Below are 26246 nucleotides of genomic sequence, written 5' to 3'. Positions count from 1 at the left end.
CTTTACGCAAAAATGGTAGAGGCAGGCCCCTGTCTCCTTGGAGGCTGTGACGCTGTCTTGAAGGAGCATGTTGGAAGGGGGTCAGGCCTAGGAGGCCGAAGCAGGTCACGATTTGACCTCCGAAATCCCCCGGATTTAGAGGAGGAGGAAACCCAGGAGAGAGAGCTGAACCGTGGAAAACCTTGGTTTTCCTCTAAAACCAGAGAAGCCTCTCCTAGCTCCATTCCTTTGAGTTTTCCACTAAATAAATCCCAGCATTCTAAGGACTACTGGAGGACTCCCCAAACCAACTGCCTAGGACTTCCCCTTTAAGGCTCTCGGCTCCGCCCATCACGCTGCGCAGGTTTGAGGCCCCGCCCCTTCGCCCGTTTCCGTTGAGCTGGGCCGCAGCGCCGCGGTCCAGGCCCCTTTAAGGCCGAGTCCCTCCCCCTTGCTCCCGCCCCCTCCCCTCCCCCAGCCCACCCCAGGTACTCCGGCTGGCCGGACGGTGCGACCAGCGGCGGTGATCTTTGGAGCCTAGGGGGCGCGGGGTCCGGGCAAGTCCCCGCCGCTGCGGTAGCCTCGTGGGGCGGGGTCGGGGCTGGGGTGACCGGGCTGGGGGCGCGGGGCGCGGGGCACGGAGCGTGGACAGGCGCGGCGGGGGAGGGGGCTCAGGTGACACGAGCTAAGATTGAGACCCGCAGCGCCAGCCTGACCCGGGGTGCGGGTTCCGGTGTGCGGTCGGAGGCGTTCCCGCTCTCCCTTGTCCGGTTAGAGTCGGTGTCTAGTGTTTACGATGCGTTACCCGTGCTCCCCAGGGGTCCAGGCCCGTTTGTAGAGCTGCTGCTGGCGGGTGGTGTCTGAGATGCGGTCCTGACGGCTGCAGGGGTAGCCCAAGCCCTGAAAGCCATGGCTTGGAGTGGGAAGACAGGAGGACACAGCCTCCTCTTGGACGCCAGACCCAGCTGGATGGGGTCCATCCAGGGGGTGGCCCTGGAGGCCTGGCCCTTGTGGAACCGTCGTGGGCCCACCTGCTCTAGATAGGGGCTGTTGGCTTGCTTTGGGAAAGTCTGGCTCCAGGACCACAGTTCTAATCTTCTGTCCATCAGGGAGCTGGTGGTCACCATGGCAATGCGGGAGCTGGTGGAGAGCGAATGTGGGGGTGCCAACCCGCTGATGAAGCTGGCCACCCACTTCACCCAGGACAAGGCCCTTCGGCAGGAGGGACTGAGGCCTGGCCCCTGGCCTCCAGGAGCCTCAGCGGCGGAAACGGTGAGTGTTCTAGAGCAGGAGAGTCCATTCCTTCAGCCTGGATAGCTGCTTTCTCTGTTGTTAAAGTAATAGTCGCCACTCCGTAACACTGGAGTGAGCATTGTGCATCTTTACACAGACGAGGACTAGTATTTTATAGACAAAGAAGCGGAGGCTTGGGCTGGAGAAATGGCTCAGTGGTTAAGAGCACTGACTGCTCTTCCAGAGGTCCTGAGTTCAATTCCCAGCAACCACATGGTGGCTCACAACCATCTGTAATGGGATCTGATGCCCTCTTCTGGTGTGTCTGAAGACAGCTACAGTGTACTTATAGAAATAAATAAATCTTAAAAAAAATAAAAGAAGCTGAGTCTTTGTGAAGACTCTTTCTTGACTTACCTCAGGTCACCTAAGCAGTAGAGTTAAAGTTGGGTTGTAGCCTCTGGCCTTCTCACTCTGTGTATTGCCTCTTTCCTTCCTGTCTTAGGTTTCCAAGCCTTTGGGAGTAGGCACTGAAGATGAGGTAAATAGAACAAGGTTATTTCCTGTCTTTTTCTTTTTTTGACTCATGGTGATCTTTTCTTTTCTCTCTTCCTTCCTTCCTTTCTCTCTCTCTCTCTCTCTCTCTCTCTCTCTCTCTTTCTCTCTCTCTCTTTCTTTCTTTCTACCTTTATAAGCAGTCTATGCATACTTAACTCTCTTTACCGAATGAGATTTATTTGCCAGTGTTCCCATCTACTTTTTTGGGGTATTTTTCTGTTTTCCTAATTTACGGATAGAATTTTTTTTCTTTATTTATCTGTAGTTTTTGTTTTTCTGTCCGACATCAGTGGGCCCTGCCCCTGGCTGAGGCCCCTCTGATCCTAATAGTTCATCTGACCGTCTCTCTGTAACAGTTGGTGGCAGAATTCCTGCAGGACCAGAATGCAACTCTTGTATCCCGAGCCCCTCAGACCTTCAAGATGGATGACCTCTTGGCGGAGATGCAGGAGATTGAACAGTCAAACTTTCGCCAGGCTCCTCAGAGAGGTGGGTTCAGGACCTGGTGAGAAGGGAAGAGGCCAGAAGAGTTTGATTTTGCTGGTGTCGGGGGAACTGAGGTGCAGAGGAGACAAGGGAAGTGTGGTCCAGGAGTGAGCGTGAAGGAATGATAGAAACCTGCTTTCTTTGTTTCTCACTCTTCTCTTGTCTCTCATAAGCCCCTGGCGTGGCAGACTTGGCTTTGTCTGAGAATTGGGCCCAGGAGTTTCTCGCCGCTGGAGATGCTGTGGATGTAGCTCAGGATTATAACGAGACCGACTGGTCCCAAGAATTCATCGCCGAAGTCACGGGTGAGGCTGCTGGGGAGATCTGTTCTGTGCGGTGTCCTCATTCTTCTTGGGAGGGTTCGACTGCTAATGACTTACAGGTTCTTGGTTCATTTCTGTAGGATGTTAAATGTGACTTCTTAGAGCAATTGCAGGTAATCAAAACATAATAAAGAGAAATGTGGGTTTGGGTGGAGATAAAAAGAGAGAGGAAGCAGGGAGGAGAGAATGAACGAGAGCTTAGAGCTGCTTCTTTATCAGTAACTTAAGTTGAGTAGAGAGGAGCTAGAGGTTGGATGGGTGGCCCAGGAAGAGACAAAAAGTTACCACGGCATCTAGGACTCTGGCATTCAGCCGTCTTGAGTAGAATTGGGATCTGGGGAAATAGATTGTGGAGTCCAGAGCCCTGAAGTCTGGCTAGGCCACCTGAGTGTGTGTGGGCTTCTCATCTGTAGATTGAACCAACTGTGGATAGAAAATGTTTGGAAAATTTTTGTCTGTACTAAAAGTATACACACCTTTTGAGTTTCTAGACAGCATCTCTGTAGTCCAGGCTGTCCTCCAAATCCCCATGTAACTGAGATCTTCCTGCCTTAGCCTCCTGAGCTCTGGGACTACAGGTATGAGCCACTGTGCCTGGCCGTGCGTGCGTGCGTGCGTGCGTGCGTGCATCTGTGTGCCTGCATGTGTTTTCATTATTTCCTAATTGATAAAATTACTGTATCTACAACATTTACATTATATTGGGTGTTATAAGTCATCTAGAGATGTCAAAATAATGGGAGGATGTGTGTGAGTTATGTGCAAATATATCATTGCATGTAAGAGACTTCAGTCTTCAGAACTTTGTATGAGTTTTAGGAACTGATTTTCTTTTGTATATTAAGGCGGGACTGAAGACCATCTGTGATGGGAGAAAGGATATCAGCGTCTCTGTGCTCACTGTGTTAAGTGCATTGAATGTGTTGTTTATTTATCTCTGAGAGATCCCAAGTTCTAGCTGTTGTTTTTAGGACCATTTTATAGATAAGAATACTGAGTTTTTGAGGTAAAGTGACTCGCTTAAAGTAAAGCAGCCTTGTGGGTGGCTTAGTTTTTTTTTTTTTTTTAAGTAGAATATCTCTTATTTAGACATTTTTAAACATGTTAGCAGCAAATCTCATAGCACCCATTCTAGCCTCTGGTTCATACATTCTTTCCACCCCCTCTTCTGAGACGTCCCCTTGGTGGGGGGGGGTGAGATAGATGTCCCTTTAGTGCCTAGTGCTCAATGGTCACTTGGCCTTGGCACTCTGTGCAGGCATGAGCCTCTGCCTTACCTGATGACCACTGCAGAGAAGCTTCTCTGGCCAGGGTTGAGGGCAGCACTAATCTATGGCTAGGAGCACAGTGTCCAGTGTGACAACGTACAATCTAGGTCTCTCCCTAGGTGTTGCTGGGATTTGACTCTGGATCGAGCTGTGACTCCGTCCTGCCAGGCCTCTGCTTTAGGCTCTTTCTTGGCTACAGGCTTAAGAGTCTCAGCTCAATTTGTGTCTTTGAGGTCATCCTCACCTACTGCCTCCCTTTGAGCCTATCTGATTAGGGTAAAAGGGAAGGACCAAGTCAGCCTTCCTCTTCTGATTGTTCACACAGAGAAAGAAGCATTGTTTGCCCTTTGCCACGGTAAGAAATCCAAGTGTGAGAAGAGACACAAGTGACAAAGTTACAAAAATTCTAGATGCATTCTGACTGGCTGAGTTTTGAGATAATGGACTTAGTTGGTTTCTCCTCTCAGCATTTCTTATTCTCCTGAAGGAGGAACTCCTAGATTCCAGCAGCGTAGTATAAGCCGTTCTAGGTGACTTCACACAGATGCCCTTTCCTGAAGTGAGATGGGAGTCGTGCTCTTGGGTTTGCTCTTAGTGCTGAGCACTTTCTGCTGGGCTGCGCTTTGCACGAGGTGACACACCTTCTACAAAGCGTCAGGAGGAGACATGATGTCCAAAACTCATGCTTGTGTGTACCCACGAGCTCTTCAAACTAATTCTAAACTCTCAAGTCCTACCAGTGGAGTTGTCTTATGCTCAAATCTGAGCTATCCATCCGCTGGACAGAACCTTTCAGGTTTCCACACAAACCTTAGTGATACATCTTAGTGCAGAGAGACTTCTGTTGGACTGGGTGGGCCTTAGTCATTTTCCATAATTTAAAGCTAATAGATAAAAACCCAAGTCATTTATACAGCTAAACACAATGTGAGGGCCAGATTTTATTATAATTGTTTCCTGCTGATGAAATCTTCTCTAACTTACCAATGAATAAATATAGCTTTAGAAAAACATGTTGGACCTGCCTCACCTGCCGGGCGGTCTTCGGAGAGCGCATTGCTTTTCATCTGTGCCTGCTTCACAGAGGCTAGGATGTGGGTACCTGGTGCGCAGTTGTGTGAAACTGGGCTCTGTAAAATCGTTCTGTTGCAGTAGGTGAATGAAAGAATGCATTGAGATTTGGGGAAAAAGCTAAAAGAAATAGATTTTCCAGAAATCTTTGTTTTATTTATTTAAAGAGTTTATTTTTATTTTAAGTGTATTGGTCTTTTGCCTGCATGTGTGTCTCTGTATCTCATGTATGCATTACTTGCAGAAGAAAAGGGTGTCAAGGTTGAGACTGTTGTTAGCTGCCAAATGGGGTCTTGGAATTGAACCCAGGACACCTGGAAGAACCCAGTGTCCCTAACCACTGAACCGTCTCTGTAGTCCCAGAATTCATGTTTTAAAAGTGGATTTCTATAGTGTTTGTGTCTGACATGTCAGTGATATAAATTAACTGTTTTTTAGTGGATAAGTAGATTTGAGACAGAATTTTAAGGGTCTTATTAATTAATTGATTGATTAATTAATTAAATTTTGGTGTTTGTGAGATCTCACTGTGGCTCTGTTATACCTCCAACTTTCTTTGTGTGCAAGGCTGGTTTGAATTTGTGGATGTTTTTGCTGAATGTTGGGATTACTGGCATGAATCCTAATATCTTTTTTTTTTTTTTTTTTTTGAAGTTGGGGAGGTCTTACTATGTAGCCTGGGCTGGCTTTGAATTCATAGTCCTGCCTCTGTATTCCAAGTGCTGGGAGTATAGGCATGCTTTGTAGATTTATTTCATTTTATTTTTTAATTTCCCATGTTTAATATTCTAGAATTACTCAAAAGGAACCTTGAAGCTCATCTTTTATTTAAGTTGTTTTTTTTATATGGAAAAAATTTATAGTCTTACTGGTAAGTGTGAAAAAATAAATAAAAAGAAAACCTACAGGAGAGTTCTGTGCTGTTGTCTCCCAGGTTCTCCCCCCTGGTGATGAGGAGATTCACTTTAGCGCAGTCTACAGAGCTGGTGTGAGAACAGTTTTATGCACTTTATCTGATATGTAGAAAGCATCATCGCAAGAACTACTCCATCACCCTACAAGCCCATCCCCACTTTTTGGTCTGTCATCCTTCTGATAGAGTCATCTGTCATGATTTCTGCCTAGTCTGCATCGTATGTTTACTCAGATCTGGAAATGAAATCAGCCCTCGGGTGGCCTGAGTTTAGACAGACTCAGTTGACAAGAGAGAGAATGTGTGTGTGTGTGTGTGTGAGAGAGAGAGAGAGAGAGAGAGAGAGAGAGAGAGAGAGAGAGAATATGCATGTGTCTTAGAGAAAGAGAGAGAGAGACAGAGAGACACACAGAGAGAGACAGAGACAGATAGGGAGAGGAAGTGAGGATTTTGTAGAGTGGCTTACAGGCTGTGGTCCAGCTACTCCAACATTGGCTGTCTCCCAATAGGAGATCCAAGAATCCAGTGGTTGTTTAGTTCATGAGGCTAGATGTCTCAGCTGTTCTTCAATGTGACAGAATCCTGAAGAAGTAGGCTCTCTAATCCCAGTGAAGGATGGACTTGCCAGGGGGGGAGAGAGAGAGAGAGAGAGAGAGAGAGAGAGAGAGAGAGAGAGAGAGAGAGAGCGAGCGAGAGCGCAAACAGGCTTCTCCCATGTTTGGAATAGACTGGCAGCTAGTCATAATACATAGGCCACCAGCAGATGATGTGGTCCAGATTAAAGGTGGATCTTCCCACCTTAAAAGATCCAGATTAAAAGTGGGTCTTCCCACTTCATATGATTTAATTAAGAAAAAAGCCTCTTAGGTGTAGGTAGCTGCTTGGGCTTTAGTTAATTTCAAATACAGTCAGGTTGACAAGCAGGAATTGCATCAGTGTGTGAAGTTCATAGGCAGCTATGAAATACAAACTTGTGTTACCAGGAAAGTTGTAGGAAGCAGCACCGGTAGGTGGGTGGTGCTGGCACCTTCACAACTAGAGGAGGAAGAGGTGCGGATGATTGCAGGGAGTACCAGTCTCCCTGGCAGGTCTGCCCTCTGTTCTGTAGATAGGATGGCAGTGGTTCCTTTTTGTTGCTATGTCTTATTTTTGCAGAAACCCTATGAGCTGTCTGCTATGGTCTGTTTTGCAGATAAAGCAGTGGAAAATCACAGGTTAAAGTAATTACTCTGAGATCCACAGTGAATGGTGTGTGAGTTGGGGTTTGAATGTGGGTGGCGCTGGGCTCACACTTGAACCTTCATCCGTCCCACAGAACTCTCACTGCTTAGGGTGGGGAGTTCTGAGTGTTCGACAGTTGAGCTTGTAGTAGCTGCTCACACGCCACGGACATAGTGTGAAGTGGTGTGATGTAAACTTCGGCTCTGTTTGTTGTACGTGACCTAAGACAGTGGCCTAAGACAGTGGCTTGATCGCCTCTGGCCTTTATTGCTTCAGTTTCAGGTGTGTCTAGATGGAGCTGGTTTTCTGGAAGGATTTCTCAAAAAATTTGTGAAGCCAGAGGTTCACCAGGTTCTTTTATCAATTCCCTTGTTGAGCAGATTCCCAGTGTCAGAAAATGTAGGGTGGTGAGAGCCGGAGACAAACCGTGTTAGGTTGTTGTTGCTATTACTGTTTTGAGGTACCGGGGGTCGAATTCATGTCCTTGTCATTGTGAAGCAGAGATTTAACACTGGTGCACGTTCCTAGCCCTGAATGATAGCAGTTTAAGGATGACGCTTCTCATCTGTGTGTCTTTCCTCCCAGTGTGTGGCATGTATTTGGTAATGGTGTATATAAGGTGTGTGTGTGTGTGTGTGTGTGTGTGTGTGGTAATGGTGTGTCTGTGGTAATGGTGTGTGTGTGGTAATGGTGTATATGTGGTAAAGTGAAGCAACTTTGTTATTTTTTTTCTTTTTTTTTTTTCTTTTTTTGGTGTTGATGAGGACATTGTTTGTGTCTTTGTGGTCTCAGGCTCATCATGCCAGAATTATAGTGAGGGGGAAGTAGAGGGGAAGTAGAAATGACTGGCTGGTTATTCTTCAACAGATCTGGACTAAGGAGCCAGGAGATGTTACCGAAATCAATTTTGATATTAAGCATTTGTTTTTCAGCCTTCACATGTGAGCCACAGTCTGCTTAGGGTAAGGGGAGATCAGTGTTGCCTACAGGACCTGAGGGCAGAGCTTGTAGCTGAGTGTCCCTGAAATGAAAGCACAGGGTTTGCAAACCCAAACAGTTGCCAACTTTACTTTTTCTATTATGCTAACTATACATTACTTATTCATAATTAGGTGTGCGTGTTCTGAGACCCTTGTTTCTTGTTTCTTGTTTTTTTTTTTTTCTTTCTTTTCAGATTTTGACATTTTCTCAGATTTTGAGATTACTTTGTTGAAATTACTCAGGTCAAGTGTTGGGAACAGCAGAGTGTATGTTAATAGTAAGAGGAGAGCAATGTCTTCTCAGTGTTAGGGATGTGACAGTTGGACCTTCCAGCTGGGGATTGGATGACTGTGTTAACATCTGGGATGTAAAGATGGGGACACAGTAGGAGAGACCTGGGCTGTGCCTTCTGCTATCTTGGCAACACTAATATGCTCACTGCTTGGAGGACAAAGTCTCAGAGGTTGAGAAACAGTTCAGTGCCCTTGTCTGGAGTTTGATCCTGTGCCCTTTATCACTGCAGTTCTGAAGATATGTTTAGAATTTGACTGAAAAACATGACCCTGAAAATGAATCAAAGCGATGAAACAGTCAGGAGCTGTGGCTCCAGCTTAGTAGCTCAGCACTTGGGATGCTATGCAAGAAGAGCCTGAGTTCAAGGCCAGCTTGGGCTGTGTACTGAGGCCCTGTCTTAAGAAATCCCAAACACCGATGACACAGTGTTGAAAGCCAGCTTAGTGCTTACCTCTGCGTGTCAGGCCTGAGGGCACCTGGGAGGACGCATCCCTGACTTTGCCCGGGTGGGGATGTGAGCCCTGTGCCCAGGTTTGGCCATACTTATACTTTATGCATGGTTCTTGTGAGGAAGCCCCAGTGCTCCCTGCTTCTAACTGAGATTGTACACTTAAAAAGAGAGAAAGGAAGGAAGAAAGGAAGGAAGAAGAAAAGAAAGAAAAAGGGATCTAGAAGAATGAAGGATGGGAAAGGGGAAAGGAAGAGAGAGGAGGGAGAGTAGGCAAACCAAGGGGTGTGTGGCCAGGTGTGGTGACTCATGCCTTTTATCCCAGCTAGAGGCAGGAGGATTTCTGAATTTGAGGCCAGCCTGGTCTATATAGTGAGTTCCAGAACAGCCAGGACTATATAGTGAGACATCTCAACACCCCTGTCTCCTGCCAAAAAAGGAAGAGGGAATTAATATGGTCAAAACTCATATGGATATGTGGAAATAACGTGTTAAAGCCCCTTTTTTCTCATATTTTTTCTTTTATTGGATATTATTTTATTTACATTTCAAATGTTATTCCCTTTCCCGGTTTCCCAGACATGAGTTCCCTATCCCATCCTCCTCCCCTTCTTCTATAAGGGTGTTCCCCTGTCCAACCACCCCCTTCCTCACTCCAGCCCCCTGCCCCGCCATTCCCCTACACTGGCCAGTCCAGCCTTGGCAAGACCAAGGGCTTCTCCTTCCATTGGTGCCCAACAAGGCTATTCTCTGCTACCTATGCAGTTGGACTCCTGGGTCAGTCCATGTATAGTTTTTGGGTAGTGGTTTAGTCCCTGGAACCTCTGATTGGTTGGCATTGTTGTTCTTATGGGGTTGCAAGCTCCTTCAGCTCTTTCAATCCTTGCTCTAATTCCTCCAACGGGGATCCTGTTCTCAGTTCAATGTTTGTTGCTAGCATTGACCTCTGTATTTGACATGCTCTGGTGATGCCTCTCAGGAGACAGCTATATCCAGCTCCTGTCAGCATGCACTACTTAGTTTCATCAATCTTATCTAGTTTTGGTGGCTGTATTTATATGGGTTGTATACTCATGTGGGGCAGGCTCTGAATGGCCGATCCTTTATTCTCTGCTCCAAACTTTGCCTCCATATCCCCTCCTATGAATATTTTTGTTCCCCCTTTTAAGAAGGAGTGAAGCATCAACAATTTGGTCATCCTCCTTCTTGAGCTTCATGTGGTCTGTGGATTGTATCTTTAGTAATTCAAGCTTTTGGGCTAATATCCACTTATCAGTGAATGCATACCATGTGTGTTTTTCTGTGATTGGGTTACCTCACTCAGGATGATATTTTCCAGTTCCAACCATTTGCCTATGAATTTCATAAAGTCATTGTTTTTGATAGCTGAGTAATATTCCATTGTGTAGATGTACCACATTTTCTGTATCCATTCCTCTGTTGAAGGGCATCTGGGTTCTTTCCAGCTTCTGGCTATTGTAAATAAGGCTGCTATGAACATAGTGGAGCACATGTCTTTGTATATGTTGGAGCATCTTTTGGGTATATACCCAGGATATAGCTGGGTCCTCAGGCAGTTCAATGTCCAATTTTCTGAGGAACCTCCAGACTGATTTCCAGAATGGTTGTACCAGTTTGCAATCCCACCAACAATGAAGGAGTGTTCCTCTTTCTCCACATCCTTGCCAGCATCTGTTGTCACCTGAGTTTTTTGATCTTAGCCATTCTGACTGGTGTGAGGTGGAATCACAGGGTTGTTTTGATTTGCATTTTCCTGATGTCTAAGGATGTTGAACATTTCTTTAGGTACTTCTCAGCCATTTGATACTCCTTAGCTGAGAATTCTTTGTTTAGCTCTGTACCCCATTTTAATAGGGTTATTTGACTCTCTGGAGTTTAACTTCTTGAGTTCTTTGTATATTTTGGATATTAGCCCTCTATCAGATGTAGGATTGGTAAGGATCTTTTCCCAATCTGTTGGTTGCCATTTTGTCCTAATGACAGTGTCTTTTGCCTTACAGAAGCTTCGCAGTTTTATGAGCTCCCATTTGTTGATTCTTGATCTTAGAGCATAAACCATTGGTGTTTTGTTCAGGAAATTTTCTCCAGTGCTCATATGTTCGAGACTCTTCCCCATTTTTTTCTTCCCCATTAGTTTGAGTGTATCTGGTTTAATGGGGAGGTCCTTGATCCACTTGGACTTAAACTTTGTACAGGGTGATAACCATGGATTGATCTGCATTCTTCTACATGCTGACCTCCAGTTGAACCAGTACCATTTGTTGAAAATGCTTTTTTTCCCCACTGGATGGTTTTAGCTCCTTTTTCAAAGATCAAGTGACCATAGGTGTGTGGGTTCACATCTGAGTCTTGAAGTCTATTCCATTGATCTACCTGCCTGTCTCTGTACCAATACCATGCAGTTTTTATCACTATTGCTCTCTTATACTGCTTGAGGTCCAGCTACTCCAACATTGGCTGTTTCCCAATAGGAGATCCAAGAATCCAGTGGTTGGATTCCCTCAGAAGTTCTTTTATTGTTGAGTATATTTTTCACTATCCTGGGTTTTTTGTTATTCCAAATAAATTTGCAAATTGCTCGTTTTAACGCTATGAAGAATTGAGTTGGAATTTATATGGGGATTGCATTGAATCTGTAGATTGCTTTAGGCAAAATGCCCAATTCTACTATATTAATTCCGCCAATCCATGAACATAGGGGGTTTTTCCGTCTTCTGAGATCTTCTTCAGTTTCTTTCTTCAGAGACTTGAAGTTCTTGTCATACAGATCTTTCACTTGCTTGGTTAAAGTCACACCAAGATATTTTATATTATTTGGGACTATTGTGAAGGGGGTCATTTCCCTAATTTCTTTCTCAGCCTGTTTATCCTTTGAGTAGAGGAAGGCTACTGATTTGTTTGAGTTAATTTTATACCCAGACACTTTACTGAAGTTGTTTATCAGGTTTAGTAGCTCTCTGGTGAAATTTTAGGAGTTGCTTAAGTATACTATAATATCATCTGCAAATAGTGATATTTTGACTTCCTCCTTTCCAATTTGTATCCCTTTGACTTCCTTTCATTGTCTGATTCCTCTGGCTAGGACTTTGAGTCCTATATTGAATAATTAGGGAGAGAGTGGACAGCCTTGTCTAGTCCCTGATTTTATTGGTATTGCTTCAAGTTTTTCCCTATTTAGCTTGATGTTGGCTACTGGTTTGCTGTATATTGCTGTTGGTATGTTTAGGTATGGGCCCTTGAATTCCTGATGTTTCCAAGACTTTTAACATGAAGGGGTGTTGAATTTTGTCAAATGCTTTCTCAGCATCTAATGAAATGGTCATGGGTTTTTTTTTCTTTGAGTTTGTTTACATAGTGGGTTACATTGATGAATTTCCGTATATTGAACCATCCCTGCATCCCTGGGACGAAGCCTACTTGATCATGATGGACGATTGTTTTGATGTGTTCTTATATTTGGTTTGGGAGAATCTTCTGGAGTATTTTTGTGTTGATATTCATAAGGGAAATTGGTCTGAAGTTCTCTTTCTTTGTTGGGTCTTTGTGTGGTTTAGGTATAAGAGTAATTGTGGCTTCATAGAAGGAATTTGGTAGTGCTCCATCTGTTTCAATTTTGTGGAATAGTTTGGATAATATTGGTATGAGGTCTTCTATGAAGGTCTAATAGAATTCTGCACTAAACCCGTCTGGACCTGGGCTCTTTTTGGTTGGGAGACCTTTAATGACTGCTTCTATTTCTTTAGGAGTTATGGGACTGTTTAGATGGTTTGTTTGTTCCTGATTTAACTTTGGTACCTGGTGTCTGTCTAGAAAATTGTCCATTTCTTCCACATTTTCTGGTTTTGTTGAATATATGCTTTTATAGTAGGATCTGATGACTTTTTGAATTTCCTCAGATTCTATCGTTATGTCTCCCTTTTCATTTTGGATTTTGTTAATTTGGACACACTCTCTGTGACCTCTGGTTAGTCTGGCTAAGGGTTTAACTATCTTGTTGTTTTTTTATTCAAAGAACCAGCTCCTGGTTTTGTTGATTCTTTGTATAGTCCTTTTTGTTTCTACTTGGTTGATTTCAGCTCTGAGTTTGATTATTTCCTGCCTTCTACTCCTCTTGGGTTCAGTTATTTCTTTTTATTCTAGAGCTTTTAGGTGTGCTGTCAAGTTGCTGATGTTTGCTCTCTCCTGTTTCTTTCTGCAGGAACTCAAAGCTATGAGTTTTCTTCTTAGTCCTGCTTTCATTGTGTCCCATAAGTTTGGGTATGTTGTGCCTTCATTTTCATTAAATTCTAAAAAGTCTTTGATTTCTTTCTTTCTTTCTTTTTTGACTAAGTCATAATTGAGTGGAGCATTTTTCAACTTCCATTTATATGTGGGGTTCTGTCATTTTTGTTGTTATTGAAGACCAGCCTTAGTCCGTGGTGATCTGATAGGATGCATGGGATTATTTCAGTCTTCTTGTATCAGTTGAGGCCTGTTTTGTGACTGATTATATGACCAATTTTGGAGAAGGTACTATGAGGTGCTGAGAAGGTATATTCTTTTGTTTTAGGATGAAATGTTCTATAAATATCTGTTAAGTCCATTTGCTTAATAATTTCTGTTAGTTTCTTTATGTCTCTGTTTAATTTCTGTTTTCATGATCTGTCCATTGATGAGAGTGGGGTGTTGAAATCTCCCACTATTATTGTGTGAGGTGCAATGTATGCTTTGAGCTTTAGAAAGGTTTCTTTTATGTATGTAGGTGCCCTTGTATTTGGAGCATAGATATTTAGGATTGAGAGTTCATCTTGGTGGACTTTTCCTTTGATGAATATGAAGTGTCCTTCCTTATATTTTTTGATAACTTTTACTTGAAAGTCCATTTTATTTGATATTAGAATGGCTACTCCAGCTTGTTTCTTCGGGCCATTTGCTTGGAAAGTTGTTTTCCAGCCATTTACACTGAGGTAGTGTCTGTCTTTGTCTCTGAGGTATGTTTCCTGCATGCAGCAAAATGCTGGATCCTCTTTATGTAGCCAGTCTGTTAGTCTATGTCTTTTTATTGGGGAATTGAGTCCATTGATGTTGAGAGATATTAAGGAATAGTGATTGTTGCTTCCTGTTATTTTTGTTGTTAGAGCTGGAATTATGTTTGTGTGTCTTTCTTCTTTTGGTTTTTGCAAGGAGATTACTTTCTTGCTTTTTCTAGGGTGTAATTTCCCTCCTTGTGTTGGAGTTTTCCATCTATTGTCCTTTGTAGGAGAAAGATATTGGTTTTGTCATGAATATCTTGGTTTCTCCATCTGTGTTAATTGAGAGTTTTGCTGGATACAGTAACCTGGGCTGGCATTTGTGTTCTCTTAGGGTCTGTATGACATCTGTCCAGGATCTTCTGGCTTTCATAGTCTCTGGTGAGAAGTCTGGTGTGATTCTGATAGGTCTGCCTTTATATGTTATTTGACCTTTTCCCCTTACTGCTTTTAATATTCTTTTTTTTTTTTTTTTGTGCATTTGGTGTTTTGAGTGTTTGAAGACGGGAGGAATTTCTTTTCTGGTCCAGTCTATTCAGAATTCTGTAGGCTTCTTGTATGTTTATGGGCATCTCTTTCTTTAGGTTAGGTAAGCTTTCTTCTATGGTTTTGTTGAAGATATTTACTGGCCCTTTAAGTTGGGAGTCTTCACTCTCTTCTATACCTGTTATCCTTAGGTTTGATCTTCTCATTGTGTCCTGGATTTCTGGAATTTCCTGTCCTAGGAGCTTTTTGCGTTTTACGTTATCTTTGATGATTATGTCGATGTTTTCTATGGTATCTTCTGCCCCTGAGATTCTCTCTTCTCTCTCCTGTATTCTGTTGGTGATGCTTACATCTGTGACTCCTGATCTCTTCCCTAGGTTTTCTATCTCCAGGGTTGTCTCCCTTTGTGCTTTCTTTATTGTTTCTATTTCCATTTTTAAACCCTGGATGGTTTTGTTCAATTCTTTCACCTGTTTGGTTGTGTTTTCCTGTAATTCTTTAAGGGATTTTTGTGTTTGCTCCTTAAGGGCTTCTACTTGTTTACTTCTGTTGTCCTGTATTTCTTTAAGGGAGTTATTTATTTCCTTCTTAAAGTCCTCCACCATCATCATAAAATGTGATTTTTAAATCTGAATCTTGCTTTTCCAGTGTGTTTTGTTATCCAGTGTTTGCCTTGGTGCGAGAACTGGGTTCTCATGATGCTAAGTCACCTCGGTTTCTGTTGCTTAGCTTCCTGTGCTTACCTCTTGCCATGGTTGTCTCTGGTGTTATCTTGTCTTGCTGTCTCTGACCGTGGCTTGACATTCCTGTAGGCATGTGTGTCAGACTCCTGTAGACCTGTTTTCTTTCAGTTGGATCTGGGAACAGAGAGTTGCTCCTGGGTTTGTATGACCTGAAACCTCCAGGCGGGTTGCTTGGCACAGAAGAGTTGGTCTTACCTCTGCTCTCAGGTATATGGGTGCTCCTGGCGACTGGCTTTCAGCTCTCAGGGCAGGTAGAAACCTGAAGGGTCCTGCCCCTGACTGCTTCTAGGTACATGTGCACAGAGGGCACAGATGGCACTAGGCAATTTCCTCTTGAGTCAGGAATGAGATCCGAAAGTAGTTATCTCCTCTGAGTTCTCAGGATTGTCTGCCTTCTGAGGGTCCAGCTCTCTCCTCCACAGGATTTGGGTGCAGGGAGCTGTTTTACTGGTTCAGTTCAATTCAGTTCCAGGTACGGGCAGAAACCAGCCGAAGCCTCTTTGTACAACAAATATTAAAAAGAAAACTTGTTTTATGTGTATTTTCCCCCCTATGTGTGTCTGTGCACTACGTATGTGCTTGGTGCCTTCAAGGTCTGAAGAGGATATTGAGTCTCCTGGAACTAAAATTACAGTCACTTGTGCACTACAATGTGGGTGCTGGGAATTGAACCCCGGTCCTCTGGAAGAACAGCCAGTGCTAATAACTACTAAGCTGTCTCCTGACTCTACTCCCTTTTAGAGATAGGCTCTTTTTTATAGCCTTCAACTTTCAAGCCTTCTGTTTCAGCCTTGGGAGTGCTAACTGAGTTCTTTCCTGAGCCTCCTTGGTAGGTCTCCGGTCTTCAGCTCTCCATAAACTTTGTCCCAGCTCTTTGGGAGCAGCTCAGTCACTGAAGAGGATATTGGGGATTCATTAGAATTCTCTTTCAAGGAGGCACTCTCAGGGACTCTATAGGGTTCTTTTTGCTTTGGTTTGGTTAAGTGGGTCAGTGGGTCAGTGGGTCTTTATTACTTTCTCTAATCTTACACTGAAACCTTGGTGAGTTCCACAATTGCTCTTTGCAGACCCTCTGTCTGTGTCCCCAGCCCGATGGGCTGAGGAGTATCTGGAACAGTCTGAGGAGAAGCTGTGGTTGGGAGATCCAGAAGGAACCTCTACCACTGACCGATGGTGAGTCCAGTGCTATGGGAAGAGTTCAGTTTTGGACACTTGCCCACCTCCTCCATCCACACCCTCACTAGCTTGCAGATAGTCTTTGTTCTACTCCATTTATTAACATTTCCTCTTCTGTTATTGGTTTCACCTCTGAGTAATGATCTTAACCATCCCCCCTGAGGGAACCCTGTCTCCTTGAGATAATTTCCTTCTCCCACCCTGCAGAGCTATGCTTGGGGAAGGAAAAGTAACAAGACTGTCCCACTGTCACAAAGATACCCTTCTTTAATGTAACTTGGAGCTTGTAGGGCCTCACGGTAGTGGGGCAGCATTATTGCCCCACCCCTGTAAGAATTACGTTTGCCATGGGACAGGATTGGGGAAGAGCATGGGCAGTGGGGTGGGTGACTTGGTCTTTCTTCCTTGCCACAGGTACGATGAATACCATCCTGAGGAGGATCTGCAGCACACAGCCAGTGACTTTGTGTCCAAGGTGGACGACCCCAAATTGGCTAACTCTGAGGTGAGTCACCGCCTGCTGTGCTCAGCAGAATGGGGATTGAAGGTGGAAGCTCTCTTTCCCTTACAATGCTGTGCTGTAAAGAGTGGGCTGTGATTCTAGAACTGCCTCTCTCTGCAGAATGGAGAATGGATCCGGCTGCATCTTCCTACTGTTTCCCCTATTTCTTTATCTGTTAACCCTTTATCTTTTCTGTGCCTTCTCAACTCTGTAGAGGCAGAAATCCTCTTGTGTTTGATTCTGCATTTTTTTTTCAGGGCCTTTAGCATTATCTTGATGCAGTTAGAGATGTTCATAGGGAGGGGAGAGTGCAGGGTCTCCTTGGGCATAGTTGAGAGTGCACACCTGGAAGTCCTGTCCCAAGGTGCCTATGTGTGTCTCTGTGCCCCAGTTCCTGAAATTCGTGCGGCAGATTGGCGAGGGGCAGGTGTCCCTGGAGTCCGCTGCAGGGTCGGGCCGAGCTCAGGCAGAACAGTGGGCAGCAGAGTTTATACAGCAGCAGGTAGGATACTGCCATTCCCCAGCCCGCTCCAGAGTGCCGCCAGAGGCTGGGTTAGTGCAGTGGGAAGGGATTTCACTGACAGTTTGCTTGTAGCACCTAGGCCCTGAGAGGGTGGGAAAGAGTCTGAGAGCACCTAGGCTGGTGGTGGTTAACAACGGGTTTCAGTCAGTCTGTGTTAATGGGAAGGAAGGTGGTGGAAGGGGGCACTGATCATGGTTTGTCACAGGGCACATCGGAGGCCTGGGTTGATCAGTTCACAAGACCAGGAAACAAACTGGCTGCTCTTCAGGTGGAATTTGAACGAGCCAAGTCAGCTATAGAGGTGAGAAGAGCTGGCATGGGTGGGGTCCTCTAGGACCATGTCCTGCCACGGGGAGTATGGCTTTATTAGTGTCCACGGTGATGGGCATTGCTGCATAGCGTGCTGGCTCATCTGCTGGAATTGCATAGGTGTGGGGCGAATGCTGTCCTAAAAATGCAAACTCTTGGACACTTTTCCAGATTCCTGCATCAGAATCTGGGGTGGGATCAGGGAATTTGCATTTTGCAAATCTCTGATTGTGAAACACACTGAAGTTTGCAACTCATTGTTCTAGCAATTATATTCCACTAAAGTGAGGGTGGGGCGTCGTGGTGTAGGGTGGTGATGAAGCATTTCCTTTATTCGCCTTCCTTTCTTTACAGTCAGACGTCGATTTCTGGGACAAGTTGCAGGCAGAGTTGGAGGAGATGGCAAAACGGGATGCTGAGGCGCACCCCTGGCTTTCTGACTATGACGACCTCACGTCTGCTTCCTATGACAAGGTAGGAGGCCCTGGAGAGTTGGACATTTCCACACTGAGAGTCTTACTGTTTTTGAGCCTCTTCAAATGAAGAGAAGTCTGGCTGATGCCTGCTGTGCGGTAGCTGAGCGTACTATGTTCTTGAGATTAAAAACTTAGTAAGGATACCTTTGTCAGATCACACAGTGACATTGCACACAGGGGAGGCTTACACACGACACACTAAGATCAATGGGCCGCTCCTCTTTGGAGGTTGTACTGGGGCAGCCTGTCTGTTGCTGGCTTCTGCTGGACAGTGGTAACTGATGGATCATCCTCTGTCCTCACTATGTAATGTATCTCTTTTTGGTTTAGCTCATGAGTCCAAACCCCTCACTTAATCATGGGGGTCAAACCAGTGCTGGTGTCTGCTAAGAAGGACTACCTCACTGAGCTCTACCCCAGCTCTCACATAAGTTCTGATCTCTTTTTGTAGCAATCAGGCTCTTGCAATTCAGTATTTCAAATAACTACATCAAGTAACTTCAATAGGAAAACTTGCCAGTGGTCTTTGGTGGAAGGCGGTTGGAGTTTGCAGACGGTGTGCTTTGACTTAGATGCTGTGACTTTTTTTTTTTTTCTTTTTTTTTTCGGAGCTGGGGACCGAACCCAGGGCCTTGTGCTTCCTAGGCAAGCGCTCTACCACTGAGCTAAATCCCCAACCCCAGATGCTGTGACTTTTTAGTGGTCTCTCTGAGTAAGTCTTCTGAGGACTGTGGGGTTGCTGAGGATGTGGCTGACGACTGATGAATTTCTGAGTTGAAGAATGAGAGGGAAGGAAAAGAATTGCTTGGTTTTTAGGAAGACAGACTAGGAACTGACAGTTCTAACAGTTTTCTTGGTTCAGATGTGGGGGAAGAAGAATCAGATTCTGAGAGGCGAAGCTGGGCCGTAGAGGTGGATGTAAACACCAGGAGTGGTGTGGAGACAGGAGAATGAAGTTCAGGGGACTGTAAAGAGGTTAGGGCTTGAGAGCCTCAAGAAAAACCTAGTACAAGAGAAAGTTCAAGTGTTGATTTTTCAGATCTGGGCTTGTCTGAGAATGGTCTTGTGTGGTCCGCTGAGGGGCTGCGAACGTCTTGGAACCTTGCCTTGTATTTTGCTCCAGTATGGTTCCTCTAATAGCACTTTGTTATTCTACATTAGTTGTTCATTTATAATTAGTATTTCCATATATTAAATAAACGGAGATGAAAATACTATTTTCATGTGGGCAGTATTTTGTTAGTGTTTATTAGTCCCATATTTATGACATGCTATGCAGAATAACTTTTTATGTGAGAAGTTTAATTTAGCACATATTATTCTCATATTTATGACATGTTGGGCCACATACACCTTTAAATCAGAAACTTAGAAATGTAAGGAGGAAGCTAGGCGTGATGGTGCACACCTGTAACCCTAGCACTTGGGAGGCAGGAGGATTGTAGTTGGGTTAGTGGATTGTGTTTCTTCTTTTTTTTTTTCCTTCTTTTTTTTCGGAGCTGGGGACTGAACCCAGGGCCTTGTGCTTACTAGGCGAGCACTCTACCGCTGAGCTAAATCCCCAACCCCTGTGGATTGTGTTTCAAAACAAAAACTGTAGTTAAGTTATTAGATCCACGAGCCTTATTTAATGTTATCAATACCTTGAAATATTGTGCAGTAGGCTGAGAAGCGCGTGCATTAGTGCTTCTCGGAGATGTTCTGTCTCATTTGTCACTGGCAGTGAAGCTCTCACTGGCCTTAAGCTAACTGGTGCTGAAGTGTATGGAATTTAGTGAGTGAATTATCAGGTAAAGTCGTGGGTTTTGTGCTGTTTACGTTTGCATTTGTCTGTGGGGTGCATGTGTGCCTGAGGTTAGAGGTTGACATGGGTATCTTCCTTAATTCCTTTCTACTTTCCTTTCTGGGGGAGAATCTCTCACTGAACCCAGAGCTCACTGGCTCACGCTGTCGTCTAGCTGACCAGCCTGCCCTGGGGTCCCCTTTCCAACTGGATTGCCATGGCTGCCTGGGTTTTAATTTGGGTGTTGGGGATCTAACCTCTGGTCCTCATGCTTGCCTGGCAAGTGCTTTATCCACTGAGCCTTCTCCTCTTCCCTCTTATCCTTTTTTTTTTAATTAAATTTTTTTTATTGATAACCTTTAGATTTTTCAGAGGCTATATATCCCTGTGGCTTAAAAAGACATTGTAAACCATTATGCAAAGTGTTTCTGTGATGGGAGAGAGTTTGACGTAGTGCTCTTTCTACAGTGTGATCTATAAGATTTCGAAGTAGCTCAGGGCAGTGGAGCTCAAGATGGCTGGCTGGGTTTGAGCTCTGAGGATGTGAAGTGATGCTATGCACTGTGTAGCCAGTGAACAGCTCCTTCAGAGTAGGACTTTGCATCTGTGTGAATACTTTAGCTTTGATGGTAGAGTGCTGTTTAATTGCCCTTTGAGCAGCACTCGATGAGACCTTAAAGACCACAGGTAACCGTGTCTAGAGGAGACGGACGGTGACAGTTGTTTGTTGCATTGTCTGCTGACTACATGGGAAGAGCATTCATCGCTGCCAACTGCTACACACAGCAGTGTACCTTAAGGAGGAAGCTGCAGCCACCATTAGTGAACACTGTTTGAAGCCTCTTAGTAAGGCTCTCAGTAGCTTTGAGGCATAAATTACACCCGTTAGGAAATTACATTATATGTGTAACCTTTCCTGTTTCCCACAGAGTGGCTCAAAGCATGGATTTATGATGGATAGCAGTTAAGGTTGAGTGTAAAAATGTTTATTCTCTTGAATTCAGATTATCCAGGGCAGGAGTGGTCTGTGAATAAATGAACTTGCCTCTTGTTTAAATGGTTCAGTGGCTGATAATGGTTAGCAGTTTTAAGTGACTGAAAGAAATCAAAAGAGTAATATAACTTGTAATACCTAAAAATTAAAATCTAAATTTCAGTGTCTATGAGTAAAATATGACAGTGACATAGCCATGCCCATTGCCCTTGTTCTCCTGTGGTGGTATTGAGTAGTTGCAGTAGGACCTGCAAGATGTGAAGTATTTATTGTCTGGTCATTCACGGAGAAACCAAGGAATCCCGTATAGAAGCTTCTTTTTCTGCCTTCTGTTTTTTTTTTTTTTAAGAGACAGGGTTTCTCTGTGTAGCTCTGGTTGTCCTGGAACTCACTCTGTAGACCAGGCTAGCTCCAACCTGCCTGGCCTCCTCTGCCTCCCAAGTGCTGGGATCAAAGGCGTGTGCCACCACTGCCTGGCTGCTTGCTGAATTTTATTTTATTTTTTTTAAGATTTATTTATTAGCTATCTTCAGACACCAGAAGAGGGCATCAGATCTCATTACAGATGGTTGTGAGCCACCATGTGGTTGCTGGGAATTGAACTCAGGACCTCTGGAAGAGCAGTCAGTGCTCTTAACCACTGAGCCATCTCTCCAGCCTGCTTTCTGAATTTTTAATATTTCTTGACTCTACTTGTGGCACACTTCCCTCATCCACCTCCAATCCTCTGTCTCATGCCTTGAACCCCCACTGATGTCGTTAATTACTCTTTGCCTCGACAACTTGTGGTTTTAAAACAATGCTGCTGATTTCCCCTTGTTTCGAAGTAGTAACGAAACGGTCATCTTGTCTTTATTCTGTACAGTTTAATGCTAAGTTCTCCATGTCTGTGCTAGGTTTGAAGCCATGTTCACCAAACTATCTGAGGCCCCTCATGGCTTTTATTCTTTGTTGTGATGCTGTTTACTTCCCCAAAAGGAATCTTTTACTTGTCCAAGGCCATGAGGCTCACCAGTGACTTTGACCTTTGACCTTGCCTTGTCATCTCCCTGCTTCATGTCAAATGCCAGTTGGCAAAGCTTTTTATGTGATATTGCAACTTTTTCAGTTGAGAATTCCCCAGCTAGGAGAGAGCAGTGTCTGCCTTCAGATGTTGGGGTTCAAGTTTTACTTAAAAGGAGCCCAATATGGTGGCTCATGTCTGTAATGTCAGCGCTAGGGAAGCTGAGGGAAGAGGATAGGTGTGAGTTTGAGGCCAGTCTTGGCTACATAGCAAGATCCTGCCTAAGAGTCAAAAGAAACAAAAGAACTTGGTAATTGGGGCACATTAAGCATTTCTGACATTACCCATTGGTTCACACAGCCCCCGAGGTGGGACAGCCTTGCCTCAAAGTCAGGCCCCTGCCTCACGCCTCACTTCCTCATAAATCATGTTAGAGGACGAGAGCTACACTAGCAGTGAGGATTCTCAGGAGAGCTCCCACTGTGCGCAGCAGGCTGTTGAGAGGCTAGCCCTGTCCAAGGGGAGAAGCTGAGGATACGGCAGTGCAGACCTGTTAGGACTTCCTAAAATGACTTTATAATCCCAGCACAGAGGCTCACAGGCCTCTGTGTACACCCACCCAGCTTCTCAGCTCTAAGATGGCGGCTGAGTCGACACTCCGTTTGCTTTGCCGTGGATGATCTTTGTAATGTGGAGAATTTGCTGTGCCTGTGTGGAAGGACCCTTCACCTTCTGCACCTGTCTTGCTTGCTGTTCTCCCAGCCCTGCTGTCCTGGCTGTCTGATTCTCTCCTCGGATTCCCCACTCACTTTTCTTCCTTCTAGGGCTACCAGTTTGAGGAGGAGAATCCCTTGCGTGACCACCCTCAACCTTTTGAAGAAGGGCTGCGTCGACTTGAGGAGGGAGACCTGCCCAATGCTGTGCTGCTCTTCGAGGCTGCGGTGCAGCAGGATCCTAAGCACATGGAGGTGAGCGGGGCCTTGCTCTGATGGCGTCTTCCAGTTTTGTGGAGGCCCAGAGAGGCTTGCAGATGGGCTGTGGTGGTCTCCGGGGTGTGGGGGTGTGGGGGTGTGGGGGTGTGGGGGCGTGGGGGCGTGGGGGCGTGGGGAGCGGGGAGCGGGGAGCCAGTGGAGGAGCGGGTGCAGCTCGGTGATGGAACTGTTCACTCCTCCAGGCCTGGCAGTACCTGGGCACCACTCAGGCTGAGAACGAGCAAGAGCTCTTGGCCATCAGTGCCCTGCGCAGGTGAGTGCGCTCGTGTGCGGGCTGGGCAGGTAGACGCAGCTCTAACAGAGCCAGGCCTGTGTCCTTCTCCCTGGCCACTAGCGCACAGATGGACCTATGAGGTGGTCCCGAGTCATCACGGCTCAGTAGAGGAGTGAGTGAGGCTTGATTCTGGCCCTGTCCGTCATCAGCTTGGGTTTTATCTGTGGGATCCTGGTTGTTCTTTGGCTGCTGAAACTTTGCCCATCTCAGATTGGAATTAACCAAAGACCAGAGGGCTCTTCCCTCTGTTAGCTGAGAGGGCAGAAGTAAGGTCTCCATGACTGTGCTTTAAAGCTTGGCTGTGCGCCCCTGTGCTGAGGGCTGCTGGTGTCATTTACAGATTCTCAGTCTGCTCCTCTGTCCCATCAGGTGTCTGGAGCTAAAGCCAGATAACCGGACAGCACTGATGGCGCTGGCTGTAAGCTTCACCAATGAGTCCCTGCAGCGGCAAGCCTGTGAGACGCTGCGGGACTGGCTGCGCTACTCACCGGCCTATGCTCACCTGGTGGCTCCTGGTGAAGAAGGGGCTAGTGGGGCAGGACTGGGTCCCAGCAAGCGCGTCTTGGGATCTCTGTTGTCTGAGTGAGTGTGGGGCATTCCTGGGCTGAGGCCAGTAATGCGAGTCCTAGTGAGAACACGGCCTTGATTTGACAGGAGGTTACGCTGAGGTCCAAGAGTGTAGGAGTTACTCAGGGTCAGCGCGAAGGGGGTCAGCATTCTGCCACGCAGTGCTGTGATGAAACGAAGTGGGCTGTAAACCGGATGTGGGTAAAGGAGATGACTGAAACACCACTGACTCCTGGGAACTTGACTTGAGAGTTTGTTTGGAGTCTGGGAATGCAGATAGAGCCATTTACCTACTTCTGCGCTCTTTTTTCTCCTTACTCAGCTCCCTGTTTCTTGAAGTAAAAGAACTCTTCCTGGCAGCTGTGCGTCTGGACCCTACATCCATTGACCCTGACGTGCAGTGTGGCCTGGGAGTCCTCTTCAACCTGAGTGGGGAGTACGACAAGGCTGTGGACTGTTTCACGGCTGCCCTCAGTGTCCGCCCCAATGTGAGCCTTGGGGAAAGAAGGTTGAAGAGTCATTTGCACATGGGAGATTGCACTCCAGCGTGCATGCCATGAAAGCCTTGGGAAGACTGGGAAAAGACAGGGGTGGGTGCTGGGCAGAGCAGGGGCATGAGGACACAGGGGAGTCTGCATGGGTTACCCCAGTGACCACACTGGGAGCTGCGGGGAGGGCTGGGGGAGGGGTGGGGTTGGGTAGTAACTACATTAACCAAACAGTAGTGAAGTAGGTGGAGGGATGAGCGGAAGTTGGTCCAAGCTTAGCTCATGTTCCCAGACTCCCTGTTCCTGCCCTAGGACTATTTGCTGTGGAACAAGCTTGGGGCCACCCTGGCCAATGGGAACCAGAGTGAAGAAGCAGTGGCTGCTTACCGCAGAGCCCTTGAACTACAGCCCGGGTACATCCGCTCCCGCTACAACCTAGGCATCAGCTGCATCAACCTTGGGGCTCACCGGTGAGTATGGGTTCTGCTGTAAGCAGGTGAGCCTTGCCTTCTTGGCCTTGGTTTCCAGTGTTCCAATCCTCCCTCCCCCATCCCCTCAGCCTCCCCCAGTTGTTCTGCTCACCAGCTCTCCTTCCTCTTCCCTACAGTGAGGCCGTGGAACACTTTCTGGAGGCCCTGAACATGCAGAGGAAGAGCCGGGGCCCTCGGGGTGAGGGGGGCGCCATGTCTGAGAACATCTGGAGTACTCTGCGGTTGGCGTTGTCCATGCTAGGCCAGAGTGATGCCTATGGGGCAGCCGATGCTCGGGACCTGCCTGCCCTTCTAACTATGTTTGGCCTGCCCCAGTGACAGTGGGATGGGCTGCCCTGTGAGTGTCTGCTTGGAGGGGTCCGAGCTCAGGGTGTGATTCCCTCTCCTCAAATGGGCCTACCAAGGGGGTGGGCTGATGACCATAAGCGGTACGACCTCTCAGGAGCTGCCTCAGCGTAGGGGTGCATAGCTGTGTCTTAGGTCCTACTTAATTGTAGGGACGAGCTGTCTCTGTCCTTGGTAATTCAAGGGCTGTATATCCAGCTACAGATCCTTTTCTGTTCATCATGCCCTTTCTTGGTGCTGCTTTTTGGGTAGGACCCACTGACATAGGGGAATTGTCATCAGCCGCCATTTCTGATAGGGTCTGCCACATTTGTACGTCTCTCCTTGCCCTACTCTTTCTGGGAATTGGCAATAGTCCAGCTTCCCTGGGCAGTTGTGTGTAAGAGGTTCCCCTGAGCATGTGTGATGCCGACTGGGACAGATGTTAGAGTTGGTCTGCTCACTGAAATGGTGATCCGGCTTACGGTCGGACTTGGGACAATTGCTCACAGTTCCGTCACTCCTGGGAGTGACCTTGGATCCTCTGTGGGTGGACACTGAAGCAGTGATGCTAATGTGGTTACTGTAGTGTCCTCAGGGCCAGGGCTTGTCACGCAGGCGCCATGGCCTGTGAGGGAGGGATGTTCAGTTGTGGACTGAGCCCAGAGTCAGGTGGGACAGTCGTGGTGTGGTCAGTCCTGCAATCCTCTCTTCTTCTTGGGAGCCTTGGAAGTAGGAACTGAACAAACTCTTGTAGCAAACTGGTTCAGAAGTTGCATTCTTGCCAAATTCCCCAGGGTTCAGTGTTACCATAAGCCTTCTTGAAACATTTATAGGGGATATCATTGAAAATCCCCTCCCCCTGTATTCATTACCTCTACAAGGTGAAGATGAAGTGATACTGAGGGAGTGGCTGGAGACGTCTCCACTGTTTTCTGTGTGGGGAGACGCGCAGACTCCCACAAATGACTGCTAAGCCTCTTACCTTGTCTTCAGTAGCTAATGATCAGAATTTTTTTTTAAACTGCCATGGTCCCAAAGTTCCATCCTGAAATTTATTTTTCTTTGTATGCATATGTGTAAATGATTTAAAAATAAAACTGTAAAATATTTGTATGAAGAATAAACTGGACTGATGTGGGTATGGCTCCGCTGTTGAAGTTGGGGTTGAGGGAGACTGATCAGTGGCAAACTGATGTTCAGGTTTTCCCTTCTTGTCTTCTAGCTTCTCACTGGCCTAGGGTGACTCTGCCCTCTCTCCAGCATTACTGGGTGCCAGCAACCTGCTGCCGTTCATGTTTTGACACCCA

The 26246-nt window shown here is 46.0% G+C and overlaps 1 protein-coding gene across 6 annotated transcripts; it reads left to right on the top strand.

The window, feature by feature from the left end:
- Positions 1–364: 364 nt before the first annotated feature.
- Pex5 (peroxisomal biogenesis factor 5) lies at positions 365–26080 on the top strand. Of its 6 annotated transcripts, none has more exons than XM_087657695.1 (16): positions 371–467; positions 1089–1251; positions 1718–1753; positions 2127–2259; positions 2430–2561; positions 16102–16207; positions 16625–16715; positions 17104–17214; positions 17441–17536; positions 17899–18018; positions 22625–22768; positions 22975–23045; positions 23436–23648; positions 23956–24121; positions 24434–24591; positions 24729–26077. In XM_087657695.1, exons 2-16 carry the CDS (start codon positions 1105–1107, stop codon positions 24928–24930), a joined length of 1926 nt encoding a protein of 641 aa, XP_087513821.1. In that variant the 5' UTR covers positions 371–467; positions 1089–1104; the 3' UTR covers positions 24931–26077.
- The last annotated feature ends 166 nt before the right edge of the window (positions 26081–26246 follow it).

The sequence above is a fragment of the Rattus norvegicus genome, chromosome 4 (assembly GCF_021556685.1).
Source record: "Rattus norvegicus strain SHRSP/BbbUtx chromosome 4, alternate assembly SHRSP_T2T, whole genome shotgun sequence".
In the NCBI taxonomy this organism is placed as follows: Eukaryota; Metazoa; Chordata; class Mammalia; order Rodentia; family Muridae; genus Rattus; species Rattus norvegicus.
This window is presented reverse-complemented; position numbering and strand designations above follow the sequence as displayed.